Raw genomic sequence first — 16,943 nt, 5'->3', positions numbered from 1 at the left:
TTTACTCACGCTGAACTCTTCAGCAGTGAGAGCTCAAAGATGCCATGCAAGCAGCTGTTTACAAGAGCAACATCCCCCAGTCTGGTGGATCACATCATCATCATTAGTGGAGAATAGTATTTGTGTAACACCCCATGATTACTCCTCAGTACTAGTGAACTACATGAGTACTTGAATTCAGATTAGTTACTAGCTGCTTTTCATCTATCAGAGTTCAAGGATTTGCACAATCATGGTGCTTACTTTTAAATATGATTATGCAAAACCAGCCACTTCAGCAGCTCCAGGAAATCCTTTCACTGCACTCAACTCAGCAACTACCTGTCTCCTCTTCCGACTTTCCTCCCAACTCTCTTACTCCAGCAGAGCCTGGGTACTTAACAACACCTAATTTCAAAAGGCAGAGGCTCCAGGGTTAAGGATGGGGCTGCAGCGCAGAGCTGAGCTGATAGGATTTCACAAAAAAAACCCCATAGGCTTTTCTGCTTTCAAAAATACCTTCCATATTCTACAAAAATACAAACAACTGGCATATTATACCTTCATTCCACCTATACATATATACAAAGGTATAACAAATGAGTGTGGAATACATACATGTAATTGAAGCTTGTTTAGTGACCAGGGATTTTTTTCCCTTGATATGCACCAAAATTGAGAGCTGTTCAGAAATCTGCTCAGAATCTACAAACCACAGTTTTCTGTAAGCCATCACTGATTTCTTTGCAGAAAGCAGGCAGTGATTTCGACTGACACTGGATCAGATATCAAAGTGACACATGCGTCCCCTCCTTCCCAAGGGAAGCAAATGACAAGATCACAGTGGTTTTTTGTACTTACAAATCACTGATTCCATAGATAAAGCACCAGGCACACCTGGGAGCCTGCCTGGCTCCTGGTAGAGATGGGGTCACCAGAGACACCAATTTTAACACTCCTGATGGAGATTTTGTTGAGGTAGCCTCCATCAGGCACTATGACATATGCAGATTGTGTGTCTGTATAACTTGCCATGATGGGGTAGTGGATACCTGTCAAGGTACTGACCTTCATTTCCTGCATGTGCTCATGAGAAATTGGTGTGTTAAGAGAGGCCTTGGAATATTACCACTTTTATCAAGAAGTAACTAAAGTCCTGTTAATTCCGGTTGGATAAATATGGAGTAGGATATATTCTGCACAAACTAGGATAGCAGAAACATAAATAAATCCCTTCTACCTTGTACTTATCTCTTTAATTATGAATTATTTTCAGTGAAAAATTATGAACATACTGAAATGAACACTTGAACTGAGATTTAAAATTGATACATAAACTGTGATGGCACAACATATAATATATTAGACCCTTCAACTGCCCAATGAGATAAAATCCAAAACTGTGAATCAAACATAGCTGAACAAGTAAAATATTAGGTAAAATACATCATTCGGGTCATTAAAACAAAGTTTTCTAAAATAATGCTTAGCTGAAGATGACTATATAGTACAATATGTCCTGTATCTTTCTGCAACTACAAAGGCAAAATAAAGTTTTAGTTCTGGTACATAATACAAAGGCATTAAACTGTTTGTGTGTGTCTCGGAGCACTAAATCTCATGTGGGACAAATTCATGTTACTAAACAGTCATAACTTTCTAAATAATGGAGAACTTCAGCTTATTGGCAAAATTATGATTTTTTTAAAACAAACACATCCCAAAGTGAATTTTCTTTTCAATTAACAAAACAATCTTCTTATTTCAATGTAGTTCCCCTGTCCACATTAGTCTTACTTGAATAAATACTAAAAAAATCATTCTGTTGCATTTCCCTTCCAAGTCAACATAAAGTGATACCAATCTCTGTAAAAAATAAAAACAAATGCTGAGCTCTTCCGTGGAGATCAGTAACTAGCCACCTTGTGGAGCACCGGCCAATAAAGTGGAGCTCCACACAAATACCATGCTCAGGCAACAGACACACAAGAAAGGTTTTAAAAAGTGTTATACAATCCCAAACATCCACCAGAGATGCCAGGGCCTGATCCGCAGAACGCCCAAAGCTTTCAGCTGAAGCTGCAGCGCTGGAGGATACTCAATACCTTTGAAAACGAGGACATTGCTTTAACTCGTCTCACTTACATGCACTGAATTATCCTCTGAAGACACTTATCTTTTCCATTTAATATACAGGGCTATAGCCCACGTTAGACAACTGAAGACAGGAACAGTGTGGGGCAGCTGTATCATCTCAGCTGAGCTCATTACCTAGAAGGGTCCCCACACATTCAAGTCTAATGGGGAGGCATTATTTAGTAGAAGGCCAAAGAGGTTTCCAACTTGTCAGGCGTGCTGGACCCAACCGAACCCTTACAGTTCTCTATGCCTTTACAACAGAGTCTTGCGCTATCCCTACTGCCTCAGTCAGAAAATCCCTATTGCGACTCTACCAGTGGCCTAAACAGCTGTAGAAGATTACTGATTAGCAGCAAATCTCGCCCTTTATTGCCCAAGCTTCCACTCAAATCAAAGTGAGAATACATCAGGTTTTGTGTGGGAATTATATTTTTTTTAATACAACTTGCAAATTTTTTTCTTCTCTATTTCTTTCTTCTACCCACATCACATACACCAAGACACTGGTTCTTAAACCTCCCCCCCTTTCAGTCAAACTGTGTGTGATTGAGCCTAACACTCAATTTTAGCAGGTGCTCAGTCAGTTCCGTTGGTTGACAATCCTTTGGCTCACCGTAACAAACATTTAGTGAATGGAATTGTATCAAAGTATGCACAACATGCTTAAGCCATCAATTCAGGCAATTTAAGAGCTTGAAATTAGCAGTGCTTTGACTTCTGGCACAGGGCTGAATATTCATAACTACATAAAGAGATTTTTTTAAAAAAATAAATATCTCTGTTCATCAAACACCAGCTTTGAACTTTCTTTTGCTTCAAAAGCATCCATTTTACCATAGAAGAGACATTTGCTCTGCCCCTCAGTGCTCTCCAAAAACCCCAAATAAAACCCAGCCTGGATAGAAAACCCAGAAGGATAAAAGACTCCATCAGTAACAGCCAGGTAGTTGAAACAATATTGATTTACACTCACTGAGAGTCCAACTCTAAGTCTAAGTCACCGAGCAATCTTCCTATAATGGTAAGGTCATCCATTATTAGTCCTCCCTCTTCCCCATCTCATCCCACCATGAGCTGGTAACATTAAGCATAACACGGTTTTTACAACCCAAACTGACATTTGCATAATAACAAATGGCCATCTGTTGTGACAGCACAATCCTGAGGCATCAAGAAGGTGAAGAGGAAAAGGTGAATGTTTTAAAACTGCCTAAATAAAAATGTGAATGTATTACAGTGCAAAAACATTTCTGGGTTTATAAACAGCAAAGTAACACTGAGCAGTGCCCACTTCAAATGATGCTGTAGTGCTACCCACACAATACAATGTAATCTTTTCATTCCTTTGGGGGTCATCTTCAAAGAAGGAATTGTTTTTCCAACTGAATAGAAACACTCTTTAACCACCAAACCCCACGCTGGTAAGAATTCAATGCTGCTAGAGATACTCCATCCACCAGTGCCCCTAAACATCTATCAAAAATAGCTTTCAAATATTTAATTAGATTAACCTCTAACAGAGCATCATGTCTACAATCAAAGATATGACTGAAATTTTCCTTACACCTAGGAAAGATTCACTGACTTCGCAAATTTTCCTTCAGGCCCTAAATCTACACAATCTCCTCATTTAGCGTAGGTCATGTTCCCAGACTGTAGAGCAACATCTGCCTGGTTTGTGCCTTAACACAAATGAATTAAGAAACAATCATCTGTGCTCAACCTCTGTAGATTCTACTACTGTCAACAAACTGTTCGGAAACCATGAAAGAGATCTCTCTGATCCTGAGATTTGTTTAAAACTAATGAAATTAATTTTTTTAAAAAATGGATGGAGATTTGTACTTGTTACCTGAGGTAAATGCCTTGAGCTTCACATTTCAAGCTCTACTTGATAACTGATAGATTTGTTTGCATGTGAACTCTGCACCAGTTCCAACCCAAACTTCTTTTTAAAACCACAGGGCAATTCATTGCAGGGGCATATGCCTGTCAGAGAAAGAAGTATCCCTGTTTTCAAGAAACCTGCTTGATTATCACTGTGAACCAAACTGAAGAAGCCACTTGAGCTGAAGCTGGTATGCACACAACCCTTTCCTCAGGTTAATTGTGGGGGTGCAGCTGCTGATTTTTTTCAGGCTCATGAAACCTTGGCATGGCTGAGATCCATAAAACATTTGACAGCCCCAAGAGAACTGAGGGGAAAGGAAGCTGTAGGATTACTCCAGCTAGGATATGATGATGCCCTCCTGGGGTCCCGCTGCCCCTAGGAGGTGTTTCCAGCTCTGCTACCTTGGGCAGTCCAAGCGATCTCCCACAGGCCTTACAGCCAGGCACAGAGCCCAGCCCAGAAGATGCACAAGCTCCTTGAAGCCACATGAACAGCTGCCCGCCTACAGGTTGATCATTCCTGACACAGCATTTCAATTTATACCCATTAGGAAATTGCAGGGCAATTTTTCCAGCATACCTGAAAGTATAAACCTTCAAACACTGAGCCTTACGATGAAATTACCAGGATTTGTGACATTGGCATCCATTACTCTCCCTGCTGCACACAAGTTTGTAGCAGCAGAGGATGTGACAGCAACAGCCTTTAACATCTCAGAGACGGCAGCAGCCAGGCTTTGCATTATGATCAAGCTATTCTGTGTTCCCAAAGAACATGCCAGCTCCTAAGCACTACATGCAAATGGAAACCACTTCAGTCCTGCTGAATACTGTATAAAACATAAATCATTGAGTATGTGCCAAGACCTGCCCTTCTTGTCTACTATGTACCGAACAGAGAACATAAAAAAATAAGATTTCACCTTTATTTTAGGAACAGCACTGACTAAGCAACTAATTTCTTTCCAGGCATTAGTATAGGATAAGCAATTTCTAGTTTTCACAAACCAAACCATGCACAACAGAGCCACACTATAAGGAATCAAGCAAGCCGTTCTATCAATCCCCTATTATTAAGGGTGGCTTGGCTTGTTCTGTGATACCATTTAAAGCTCAGGTCTGCCCTTGGGTGTGCTGAAACTATTTGCAGTGTAGGACACCGCACAACCATACAGAGGCAAAACTGCTTGAAGCTGTAATATAAAGCTGAACAAAATATACAGGAAAAGTATATCGTGCAGACCCCCTCACTGTATTCACTTCAGTTGCTGGCCCCATCTCTTTCTCTTACGTGAGTTAAACTATTTAAGCTCTGAACCTCTAGAAATGTCTTTAATTCAGGCAAACAGAAAGAGCATGGTGGGCCCACAGGGCACACAAGCACAGTGTCTCTACAGAGCTCAGTGCGGCAATTTGAAAATATCTCACCTTGAAATTAAATGGGATTGGATATCATACAGGGGTTTGTTTTGTGTGTATTTTTAAAAAGGTCATTTCTCTCGTACAAGTATTGAAGCAAGCCTTAACAGAAACATTATTACACTGTAAATTGCTTAACCAGTCAAAAGCAGTGAAATATTACCCTCAGACTGCAATCCTCAAACTAAATAGGAACATAAATCAGCATGACTGTTGCTGGTATCATCACGTCTAGGACACCGGGTGCTCCCACCAGCCTTACTTTCTAACCTTTGGCTGCCTTGGTGTCCTTAATGTATAAATTATCCAGAAACATTAGCATTCTCTGTTGTTCCAATGTGACTGGAAGACCCTACAGGATATTTCTGTATACTGCTTAAGCAAAGGGTTAGCTTTGTGCAGTATCATGTGATCACCAAAAAAAAAAAAAAACCCCGAGTACTGCTTGCTTGTGGGTGGTGCAGAGGAACAAGAAGTGACTCACAACTCATAGTGGAAAAATTGGGGGGAAAATGTTTTAAATAGTCAGGAAAGTACAAAATGGCAAACCACAATTATTTGGCTTCCTACGCCCTATGTACTGGGTGGTAAAACCATGTCTTTGCTATGAGAAGACTGATGCCCAAATGTATAAATGTTAAGTGAAGCAGTTGCAGCTTTTTGCTCCATTTTCCTAGGAAAGAGAGCCTCTACATGCCCTGAATCTGCAAAGTCCTAAGGAAAACCAGAAAGAAACTGGAATAAGTTACCAAATTCCACTGTGACATGAGGAGGCTGGGGGTGAAGGGAACCCCCAAAAAAGGCTTTGGTGCAGCAAAAGCTATTTAATCTCATTCTTAAGATACAGAAATAAAACATTGAAAAAAATCCGCACATTTGAGTTTAATAGGATAATATTTATTCATGTGCCACTCTGGTTGCTAAGACATTTCCTTTCTACAGCCCTGTGTTGTATAAACAATAAAGCATTTTTGTCCACAGAGCAATTGTCTCACCTCACTGAATCAAGAGCCTCTCACTGCCACATCCCTTCTATATTGTTCTAATTGCAATCGGCGAGAAAGTACCCTTATACAGACAGTACATAGCTATAGTTGGGCACGCTATTGTTGAAACTGAGCACATTAAGCACAACGTGGGCTTCCTGCATCATGAGTAGAGTTAGCTAAGAGACTATACATCTTAGCTCACAAGCCATAGGTACACATGGTTGACAGGCCAGCTCCTAGAATTCTTAACTGCTGTGCTGTTTTCAGCTGGGGGGGGAAAACCCACCCTGACAGACCTGCACACAACCTAAAGAGCAGACAGGAAAAACCTCACCAATTCGGGTCAGTTTCAAACAGCAGCACCTCAAAATTGCCCCCAAAGACAGACTCCTACTTTTTCACTTTCCTTTGTATTGGAAGGTGATTCAGAAGATCTGTATGTACACATTCACACAGAAAAAATACCTAGGGTTAACACGCTGCAGTACATTCGCTGCAGCCATCTAAACAGTCTCCTAATGTGCTCACTAGAACAGAAGGCAGTGGGTTTCTTAGTGCTTTTCATTATGTATAGTACTGCCATGGCAGAGGGGAAAAAAAGAAAAGAAAAGGGCAGGGAAATGCTGACTCTCACCCAACCAAAAGATGCACATATGTTAGAGGAAATCTACATGTCATTTAGGAAGCACATGCACCACTTCTCTGAGCATATGAAGATTATCCGGTCCCCCCTTAGGGGGATTTCACAAAGGCACGCAGAAATACTACATACCCAGGTTTCCATTAAGACAACTGGCTTCTTGATATGTTCTTGAAAAATTATAATAAAATACAGCCAAAGACAAGAAATCATGGCAGGGCCTTATTTCTATGGAGCGGAGTACAAGGTGTCATTTTTAAGGACATATCCACAGAGCTGCCAAAGTGGCTGGCCTCTTTATCTGTCATTATGCCACAAACCATAACTATTTTGCTTTATACCTTAGAGAGAAACAGCAAGACTGGAATCACACAGAGGCTCCTGAACTGAACAATGAGCAATGCAGTGCCTGCTGAATTTTTCAAATCCTAGTTTGCTGGAGGGTTTTCTGCAGCTAAGACAAATCTACAGCAAAGAAAATCCAGGCTCTGCAATCTCAGTCACATATTTCCCTAACAAAAGAAAGTTGCTAAAAACAGATTGTTAAAGCCCAATTCTGTAAAACAGTTCACCCTTAGGAAAAAAGAGAAACACTGATACACCTTATTTCTGTAACATAATCCCAAAAATGGATGTTTCAGAAGCCAAACATGTGACACAGTCCCAACACAAAGAAAAAAAAAATCTGCCTCCACACACATCCCTTTTAAGTACATGTATGTAAGGCTAAACTATTATGCTGTAAACCTATAAGAAAGCTCAGCATTTAACCTCACATCATGGTTACTAACTATTTTCAACTCAGAAACAGTTTGCATATCACAGTAACACAAGTGATTTATCTGGGAAATGAATGCACACCTTCTGTATCATCACTGCAATCAACTAATATCCAATTAAATATTCAATTGCTTTGCAAACCCCACAGCCATGGTTATCAATGCTATTTTACAATGTTAACAAATTACTCTGACAGCTACCAAGTTACACGCAAGAACAAGCTTTGATACTTCAACTGCAAGGTAAGAAAATTAAAACAAAAGAATCCCTGTCAGAATTTGGCACAGATCTAGATACCTTTTTCTTGCGATCCCGGGATCTTTTCCTGTGTTTTCTTTTTTTCTCAGTTTCTTCGTCAGCATTAATTTCTAAATCCCTGTTTTTCTTTAACTGTGATGCTGCATGAGCCATAATGCATTAAAAATCCTTTACAACAATGCTCCCTTGTAAAAGGTGATTTCCTCGGGCACCTTTAGCCAGCCCTTACAGCAAATGTTCCAGTGATTGGAAGGAAATCTGTGACCAGAGCCAGGAACACATTCAGGATTCAGAGATCTCACAGAAGCTTGCAGCCACTACAAAAATACATAGTTGCAGATTTCTTCCTATACCTTTCTGTACCTGAACCTTTATAAAACAGTGCAGCCATCGTAATGCATTTAACGTAATGAAAAAGACAGCTGGGACAGAGAAAGCTGTATTATGGCTGTATCCCCTGCCACCAGCTGGAAGTGTCTAAGTGACTCCACTGAAGGGGGAATGCTGAATAGGAGCGCTTTCTATTAAAAAAAATTCCAGAACAATAACATATGCTGTAATGTATTTTCTTCACTAATCCTAAAGCGTGTTTTTAAAACCTATTAAAAAATGCAGTGTTAATGATGTACATTTCTCAGCTAGTTTTGTATGGTAAGCTATTTAACCTATAATGAAATGGAGCAGCTCCTACTTTAGGTTAACTGCTGATGGTGACAAAAAAATAAAATAAAAATTTCTTTTTACCATGGAGACCCTGACTGCATTATGTAGAAAACAATGCATGCATTGCCATATCTTAACAGTGTGTCCTTTATACCCATTTTTCAATTCCAATACATTTTGTGAGAGAGGATTACAGAAAGCCCTGTTGTCTTTTTTCCTTTTTTTTTTTTTTTTAAACATACTTATTACAACACATCATACAGAAAGAAAGATGCAATCACACTACTGTGTGAAACAGGCGTTTAATTCATGGGAGATTTCCTGGCGTCGTCTTTACGTGGTCAGAAAGGAAAATCAGCACTATTTCCATGTAGTTGGAAATGTACTTTTAGGCTTTTATGTCAAGGCTTGCTTCAATCATCTTACTATTTCTGCCACCTGAGTCCTCAATGACTGCAGCTTTTGAATATTCATTATGGGAGGTAAAATAGCAACAGTATTAAGGCCTGCAGGAGGATCTTTTACTAAGATGAACACAGAACAAGCATCTAGTAAATAAGGAACCATATTTTTTCCTACACAAATATAACAATCAGCAGATTGCCTCGAGACTGCTGTTTTTAACCTTTCCCAGTATTCCTAGTAGCGTACCTCACAGTAATGAAGATGAGCATTTTAAGGCAGTCTGATTACTTGCAGGTCAGAACCAAAAGTCTCCACAAGTGAAACTGATGTATTTTACTTCATACTAGCATTTCTTTCCGGAAGAAAAAAAACAGAATTTGCTGTAAAAATAAAGTTACATTTAAATTTGAAGTGCAATTAGCCAAATATTATTGAATCTTCAGAGTGTAACATAAAATCCAGAAAGGTTTCACAGGGTTGTATATATTCTTCCCCTGAACTTGAGAGAAGTTTTCTCAATCCAGGTTGTTGAGGTCCGGTAAGTGACATGTATCCACTGCTTTAGTTTTCACATAACATGGCTAAAAGTAAAACAACATTTTAAATCTCCAAAACAAACTACCTTGAACACACTCTGTGTTGTCCAAAAGGCAGCTACATAGTGTACTGTTTGTCTACTGTTCACAGGCTAATAAACTAGGTTTTAAAAGTTGTTTATTATGGAATGACTTAAGAAATGCGCAAGGATGGAAACCACAGTTACGTGACCTTAGGGATCTTTCTTCCTGATGCAGTAAAATCACAGGTTCCTGTCTGTATTCAAAACTCCCCGTACCTACACACCACCATGTACCTCTCCCTAATCCTCCCTCCTCCACATCTGAAAGACTTCTGAAGACTCATATAATGCTGCCTTTGGAAAGTTGTGGAAAGAGGAGTGTTGCACTTGGGCAATGCCTGGGTTTGAACCAGTAGTAGTAAATTCCTGCTTCTTCATGTACTATGGAAGCTTGAATAAACATATTTCTATTTTTAAAGATGCAAAGAGTATCCTCTGAAGGATGCTCAAAGCACGCTTTCAACTGTAAGGCACAACTGCAAGCAGTCAAAGGCCACATTCAGGCAGGTATTTGGATTTTGGCCCAGCTGCTCAGTGAAGCACAGAGCAGCAGTGAGAAGACTCTTGTACCACGGGAGCCCTACTGGAGAGGAGAACTGGGCAAAGCTGCTGACTTAGGGGGCTGGAGAAGCTATCTCAGGGACGCTGGTGGAGTTTCAGCGGGAAAGGGAAGACCACCCTGTGCCTATTTAAAAAAAGAAAAAAAAGGAGTTAAAAAAAAAAAAAAGGCAAAACACTCTCTAGCTCACAAGCTGCCTGCGTGACCTTGGCAGTTATTCACTCTGAAGCTCAGTTCTTCCCCTGTAAAATAAAGTTGACATTCGTTCCCCTGTCTGACAGAACGCTGTTATTAGGAGGGAAGTGCTTAGAAAGTACAACAGGACCAGAACTGAAAATGGATTCAACAAAATTCAGTAGAGTTGGATCCCTCTTATTCCCAGCACATTTCCATCTGGATTTGGAAAACTCATGAGACTTTGCCTTAGGAAACCAACTTCTTATTCAAGCCAAAATGAAGTGAATGCTGCTGTCATTCACTGCTTGCTGGCTAATCCTGTGACATTCATAAACTTTTTACCCATACTAGCCTGTAATTTATGCCTAAATAACCTCATTAAATGGAAATACAAATAACGTATTATAAAGTGCTATATGTTTAAAATACTTAAAGCAGACTTTTTTAAATGTAGGCACAGAGAATAATGTGCACATATGCAGTTTAAAAGCCCTAACGGCACCTTATGCACAGGCCATATTCTATGCAGGTAGAAATCAACCCGAGCTTTTATTAATGAGAATAATTCTAACAAATGAGGATAATAAGTGGCCTCACCTAATCCCTTGAGATATGCATAAATGCAAGGATTTTACAAGACAGATAAGGACTGTTTCATCCCAAGTATCTTTGCAGCTAATTAACCAACTGGACCAAGCACGTAGATTTTATTTTTGTTAAATGTGGATTACAATCCCTGCTTGAACTGCAGAGTCCAAACTCCTCCTGAATTAGATTTCAGGAAGAAAAAACTACTTTTCAAGCCAGGATTTTGAGAAATTATATCTTAGCTAGCAAAGTTACAGTCAAACAAAATAATAATAAAAAAAGATCCTTTATATTTTGTGCAATACTAGGGAGATTCCGTGTTGTTTGCAGGCTGGAACAGTCTCAAACAGAAAAGAGATTACAGAAAAGGTGTAAAAGATTCAGATCCCTGTGGAAGAGAGACTGTACATGTATAACTTCTGCTTTTGGGGAAATGGTGAACTGGCATCATTCACTGGAAGGTGATAAGGCACTACCAGACAAAAGTTGGATGAAGCGTGAAGGTTTTCATGCCAGATATGTCATAACTCACTTCAAGGGAATTAGGTACCGGAATACCTCATTAAGTGCTTCTTTTCAGACTTCAGTAAAATAATTAAGCTATTTGATTTCACCCTTAATTACAAAGTTAATGAAATGCCAATGAGTGTTTCAGCAGAATCCATAGGGTCTTGATAAAGGATGATAAACTGTATCTTAGTTGAACAATGGGAAATTTACACTTTCTGTTAGCGCAAGGATAATGTCTACTTAGCTTCATCTACTCACAAAGTCATAATGGCTGAGAAGTGATTTTATCAACTTGAAAGTGTGGTGTTTGGTTCAATTTAAGCCGCTAGTCCCACTGTTAAAACCAGATTCAAGAGAGACTGCAAAAGAGCACTCGCATACAACATTGAGGCAGATCTTGAAAAAACACAAGGGGGCGGGGGGGGGGAAGTGTTTGCAATCTAATTATTCTAATTATTTGAGTTAATTTTTCAATTAGTCAGCAGTTTATGGAGCAAAGATAGTACCATCACTTTTACATTTATTTTAAATAATTATGCAGCACAAGAAAAAAAAAAAATGAGAATCATGAAAATACTGGTTTACCAATATGCCATAAACTAGGTCTATGATAATCTAAGCTCTTTTAGGGATGATAGAAAACCATAGAAACATTCAATATTTACACTATTTAGATCACTATGGATCAAAAAAGGTTTATAATCACACACAGTGCTAGAAGGTCACTATGACAGCTCTTACTGGTAAACAAAGTATGCTTACATTTTCCAAAAGATGAAAAGAAGCGTTATAGGTAGAATAGAAAGAGCAGAGAGCAAAGGAAAAGAAAACAAATTAAGAAAAGTACAGCCAATTCTTGTTAACTCAGAAATTAAGAATTTAAGACTAATTTATCTGATACAGAACAAATGATAAAAGGGGGAAGGGGAGTCTATCTTTCTGCTGCTGTAGCCCTGCTCTGGATTTTTTTGTTAAGAAAAGCAGTGGAAGCGAGAAGAAAAAGAGAAGAAAGAAGACATAATAGAAATAAGGGCAATATCACATAATAGAAATAAGGGCAATATCAATTTACCAACTCATGAAAATAACACTTTGGGAGAAGACTAAGAGAAGAAATAAAAATTCTGTTTTTTTAAAAAAATGCTGTATGTGAAACTTAGTTAACTCAAAAGAACACTTTAAAGGAGTCTCATAAGATTTGTCTGCCCATGCCAGACTAGCAGGCCTTGTGTCTCAAAACCAAATGAAAAAACAAATGAGACAAGATTAAAAGTTTATTTAGCATCTAATTTTACTTTTTTCTCTTTCTCACAAATCTGATATCAAGGCAGGATGGACCTATCTCCAAACACTCAGAAAATCAAGGTCACTAAGTAGTAAATGAATGGAAAATAAGAAAAATTGTGGATTGCTTTTCCCTTCTGTTATCTTGCATTAGGTTTCCCCTACCACCTGCATCTTCTAGCAGAATTCTGCTTTGGCAATAATGATCCCAGAGAAACTCTGAGGAAACATGACGCTGTCAGAAAGGGATGCATGTACTACACAAAGAGAGGGAAATATCTAAACTGCGTTTTATAGACTATTTTTATAGTGCTTAGCCCTTAATTTCTTCTCAACAGTATAAGATTTGGAGTTTTATTGAATTACATTTTATTTCTTATTTGACTTCTTTAGGGCATAACAGCTTAAAAAAAGCTTTGGAAATGACACAAATTCAGGGATGCAGTGATAATGGCCAGATATTTGAAGCCGAGGATATTTGTACTGTCCTACCAAGAAGCTTACTGCTTCTTAAATGACCCTGCTGCCCACATTGGAAATTAAAGTAGAAATGGTAACAATTGTAAATGTAAAAAACCCAGAAACAACCAAAAAAACACCACAACAACAAAAAACAAGCCTACAAGCCACCCCCAAAACAACTCAAAACACCCAAAAACACCCAACACACAAAATAGTCATGGAATATGCTTTTTTAAGCACTCTCCAGACACATCATCTGCCTTCTGAGCTCAAACAAGCTCAAAGCAGCATATTCACTCTCGCAGAATCAAGTGCAAAATTGCTATTCCTCTATGGAGGGATGACACAATTTGGCTTAACTGATGAAGTTACACCTCCTGCAGTCCAGCACACTCCTGATACAAGGATGGCTGACATGTCTGCGAATTTGTCACAAACTCCCAGTTTGAGATATGACATTTAAAGAAAGCAACTACTGATTTTGGTTCACCTTTAAGACTTAGATTGTAAATCGGGACAGTTCAAAAGCTGACTCAAGGCTCACTCAACCTATGGCCTCAGGGGTGGAGAAGATGGGACAATAAATATGCAGCTGTCCCAGGTCACCACGAAGGCATCGTAAATCTGCCTGCAAACAAACTGGGAGAGGGAAACAACACGCTCACACCCCAGCAGAGGAGAAAGTGTGACTATAGAAGACTGCAGAGTACCCAAAACCTGGAGATTATCATCCCTGACTTCAAAAACAAGATAATCTTTGGTTTTGAGACCTATACAGACAAAGGGAGCTGAAAGTGACAATTTAATGTTAACTGTTCTGCAAAGATAGTGTAAAGAATTTCATCTCTGACTCATAACAAATGAAGAAAAAGATACTGGTGCATCTTATTTATAGAGGTACACTAATTGGAAGATAAATTTTGAGTGGGTTTGTAGCTGGAAGTGCTGAGGAGCACAGAAAATTTATCCGATGCAAGGAACACAGTAAGAATAAGATATGTCTTGTCTAAATTGTTGCTGAACAAATACACAAAAAAATTTCTTCCTATTTTTCCTCCTCCAAGAAGAATAGTGCTAAAACCCTATGTTTACTGGGAACCACCGTAATTAATATAAAGCTGCACTTTTAGAAAAGTTTTTTCTACTTTTTCCCCCCTGTAATTCAAACAACAGACTACAACCAGGGCTGAAATTCATATACAGAGTATCGCTTTCTTAGGTATGCTGACAAAGATCATTCTGTGAAATGGTAATAAATTCATTTCAAACATATTAACAGGTGGAAGTTATATCTGGGACTGACACTAGATCACAATTAGTGATGTATTTTTTAATCCTTGTTTGGAACTACTCAATAAAGTTCTGAAACCATAAATTCAGTATATTAACATTCCCCAGATTCCCAGTTCCACAGTTACTCCCTACCTAGTCCACCATGTTCTCCTAGTTTTGTTACTGCAAGCCCCAGTACAATGGGGGACCAGGAGGTCTGTGGGACAGTGCTACATGACACCAAACAGAGTTTTGATCTGGGAATTGTTAGATTCCTCTGCAAATTACACCAACACAGCCAGGAAAAGCTTCCTGTCATATAGGATTAAGTGCAAAAGTAGGCTTTGTACCAGTTTTACACTCCCACACCCATAACTTGAAGAGTCTGTGATATCATGGGAGGATTGATCCCTTTCTGGTGAGCTTCAAAAAAGAAATGCAAAAAACATTCATCAGGATTTTATGGTTCAGCTACAAACTTCACCCTGAGTGGACAATTAATCACTGCTGCATCTGTTAATTTCTGCTTCAACACATAAAAGCAATAGCCAATTCACTAAGACATCCAGTGAACACTGAGCCCATGAAGGGATTTCCTTCAACATAATGAAAGCAGATATCAAGGAGGTCCTTGTGTGGCTTTCAGAAGCACCTCTGCCAGGTCATCCAGTCCCCAAACAGACACAAAAGGAGTCATTCCCTGCTCATCTCAGACGGAAAATGCCCTGTCCCAGAGTGGTTTAAAAATAACACAAAACAGCAGCAGGAAATGTCTTTGGGGTATTTCAAGTTACTCAGCATTAAGTCCCAGCCTGCTGTCCCTTTTTTGGAGCAGTAGCAGTGTTGTAATAACGAAAACTATGTAAAAAGCCACACCACTGCAGAAATGCAATGCATGCAAAGGTGTCATGAAGTGAATCTGCTTGAGCAAATGAAGCTGCCAAACAAAAAGTGGGATGGGACCAACAATCACAAATACATCCAACACCTTCGTCTGCAATCAGTAGATCATTTTCCAGTGCCCCTTAGTTAGTGTCCTTTGATTTTTGTTAGGTTTCAGCCAAAAATATATACTTCAGGCTAAAAGAAATTTTGCCTAAGTGAGGTTCTACATAAATCATTGCAAAATCTGTATTCAGGGCTAGTAAGCCCCTTTGCCTTAGGAAGATACCGTGACAATGAAAATATTATTTTACCTTTCCTACCATGGCACAAAAATAAAACTTTGGACAAAGGCAGTGCTTCATTGCCTTGTGAAACAGGTTACTTCCCCCACCCACCCCTGACAGTAGGGAGCTGTACCAAGTAACCCAGTGCCCATATATTTTCCTGTTGCCAAGTTCTGCACATCAAGAGTAGCTTCCTTGTTGTTTTCTTTTGAAATAAAAATTGCTGAATAAGTGTCACAAATGCCCCATTTGCAAAGGTCACAATAAAGTCTTCCTTTGAAATCTGCAGCATTTCCCAGTTGCCCTGAGACTTTCAACTGTGTAATTTTTTTTTAATTTCTGCGGTGCAAAAATACAGAAAGCACAAGAAAGGAAGGAAAGTTTCCTTGACTTGTTTTGTATTGTAGGTATTTTTAATTTCTCTGGACTCCTTTCATACTCAAAAAATGTACTACTAACACGAAATATTCCTAAAACAAGGAAAACAGGTTATGTGTGAGCCAAAGAAAGCTCCTTCCTTGTTCACTGCCACAACTGCATGCTGGACCCAGGCTCCCTCAACAAGTACTGAGGACATACTTACTAACTCTGGATTTAATTGCAGGCTTCCTATTTTAGCAAAACTAAGTGCAGAATTTTGAGTGAAGACTCTAGTTCCTTCCAATATACACACAGTTTATTGAGTTTTAAGGAAATGTTTTAAATGAAAATACAACAGAAAAAAAATTCCCAATCCACTCCAGCATAAGAAACTCATTTAATTAGGCTCCTTAATTATTCATTATTCCTTTTCCTATGTTCAAATGACCATTTTTGTCTCATTCCCAAAGGATCCTCTCCATAATTAAGTCAGGGAATCATTAAAATCTCAACATGCTGCCTGAATAAGATTTCAGCACTCTAAGTGTTCTGCACGCTCTATGCAGCAGTGACTTGACTTTTATAGGAAAAAAGTGTAAAAAGCAGAATCATTAACAATCAATAAAAAAAGGCAGAAGGTTATCAAATGCATATTTTTCAGGTGACATTCTTCTCATTTTCCCGTAAGAAAATTCATATACCAGTTATAAAATCTACAAGTTTATGCTTAAAACAATGGCAGGTGAAAATTCTAGGTTTTCTGAAAATAACAACAAATATC

At 38.9% G+C, this 16,943-nt stretch overlaps 1 protein-coding gene across 20 annotated transcripts in view; it reads right to left on the bottom strand.

Annotated features, from left to right (window-relative positions):
• ANK3 (ankyrin 3) overlaps positions 1–16,943 on the bottom strand; it is a 374,167-nt gene that overhangs the window by 199,813 nt on the left and 157,411 nt on the right. For 8 of the 20 annotated variants that reach the window (XM_055721316.1, XM_055721317.1, XM_055721320.1 and 5 more), the window contains exon 1: positions 8,134–8,508. The exons of 3 other annotated variants lie outside the window; for them this stretch is intronic. In XM_055721316.1, the coding sequence (XP_055577291.1) occupies positions 8,134–8,247 (114 nt within the window). In that variant the 5' untranslated portion in view covers positions 8,248–8,508. Of the gene's footprint in view, positions 1–8,133; positions 8,527–16,943 lie in introns of those variants that run through there. 9 more of the 20 variants (XM_055721328.1, XM_055721329.1, XM_027817154.2 and 6 more) reach the window with 5 other exon arrangements.

The sequence above is a fragment of the Falco cherrug genome, chromosome 9 (assembly GCF_023634085.1).
Source record: "Falco cherrug isolate bFalChe1 chromosome 9, bFalChe1.pri, whole genome shotgun sequence".
Classification (NCBI taxonomy): domain Eukaryota; kingdom Metazoa; phylum Chordata; class Aves; order Falconiformes; family Falconidae; genus Falco; species Falco cherrug.
The sequence above is the reverse complement of the archived record's forward strand: the minus strand, read 5'-3'. Positions and strand labels throughout refer to the sequence as shown.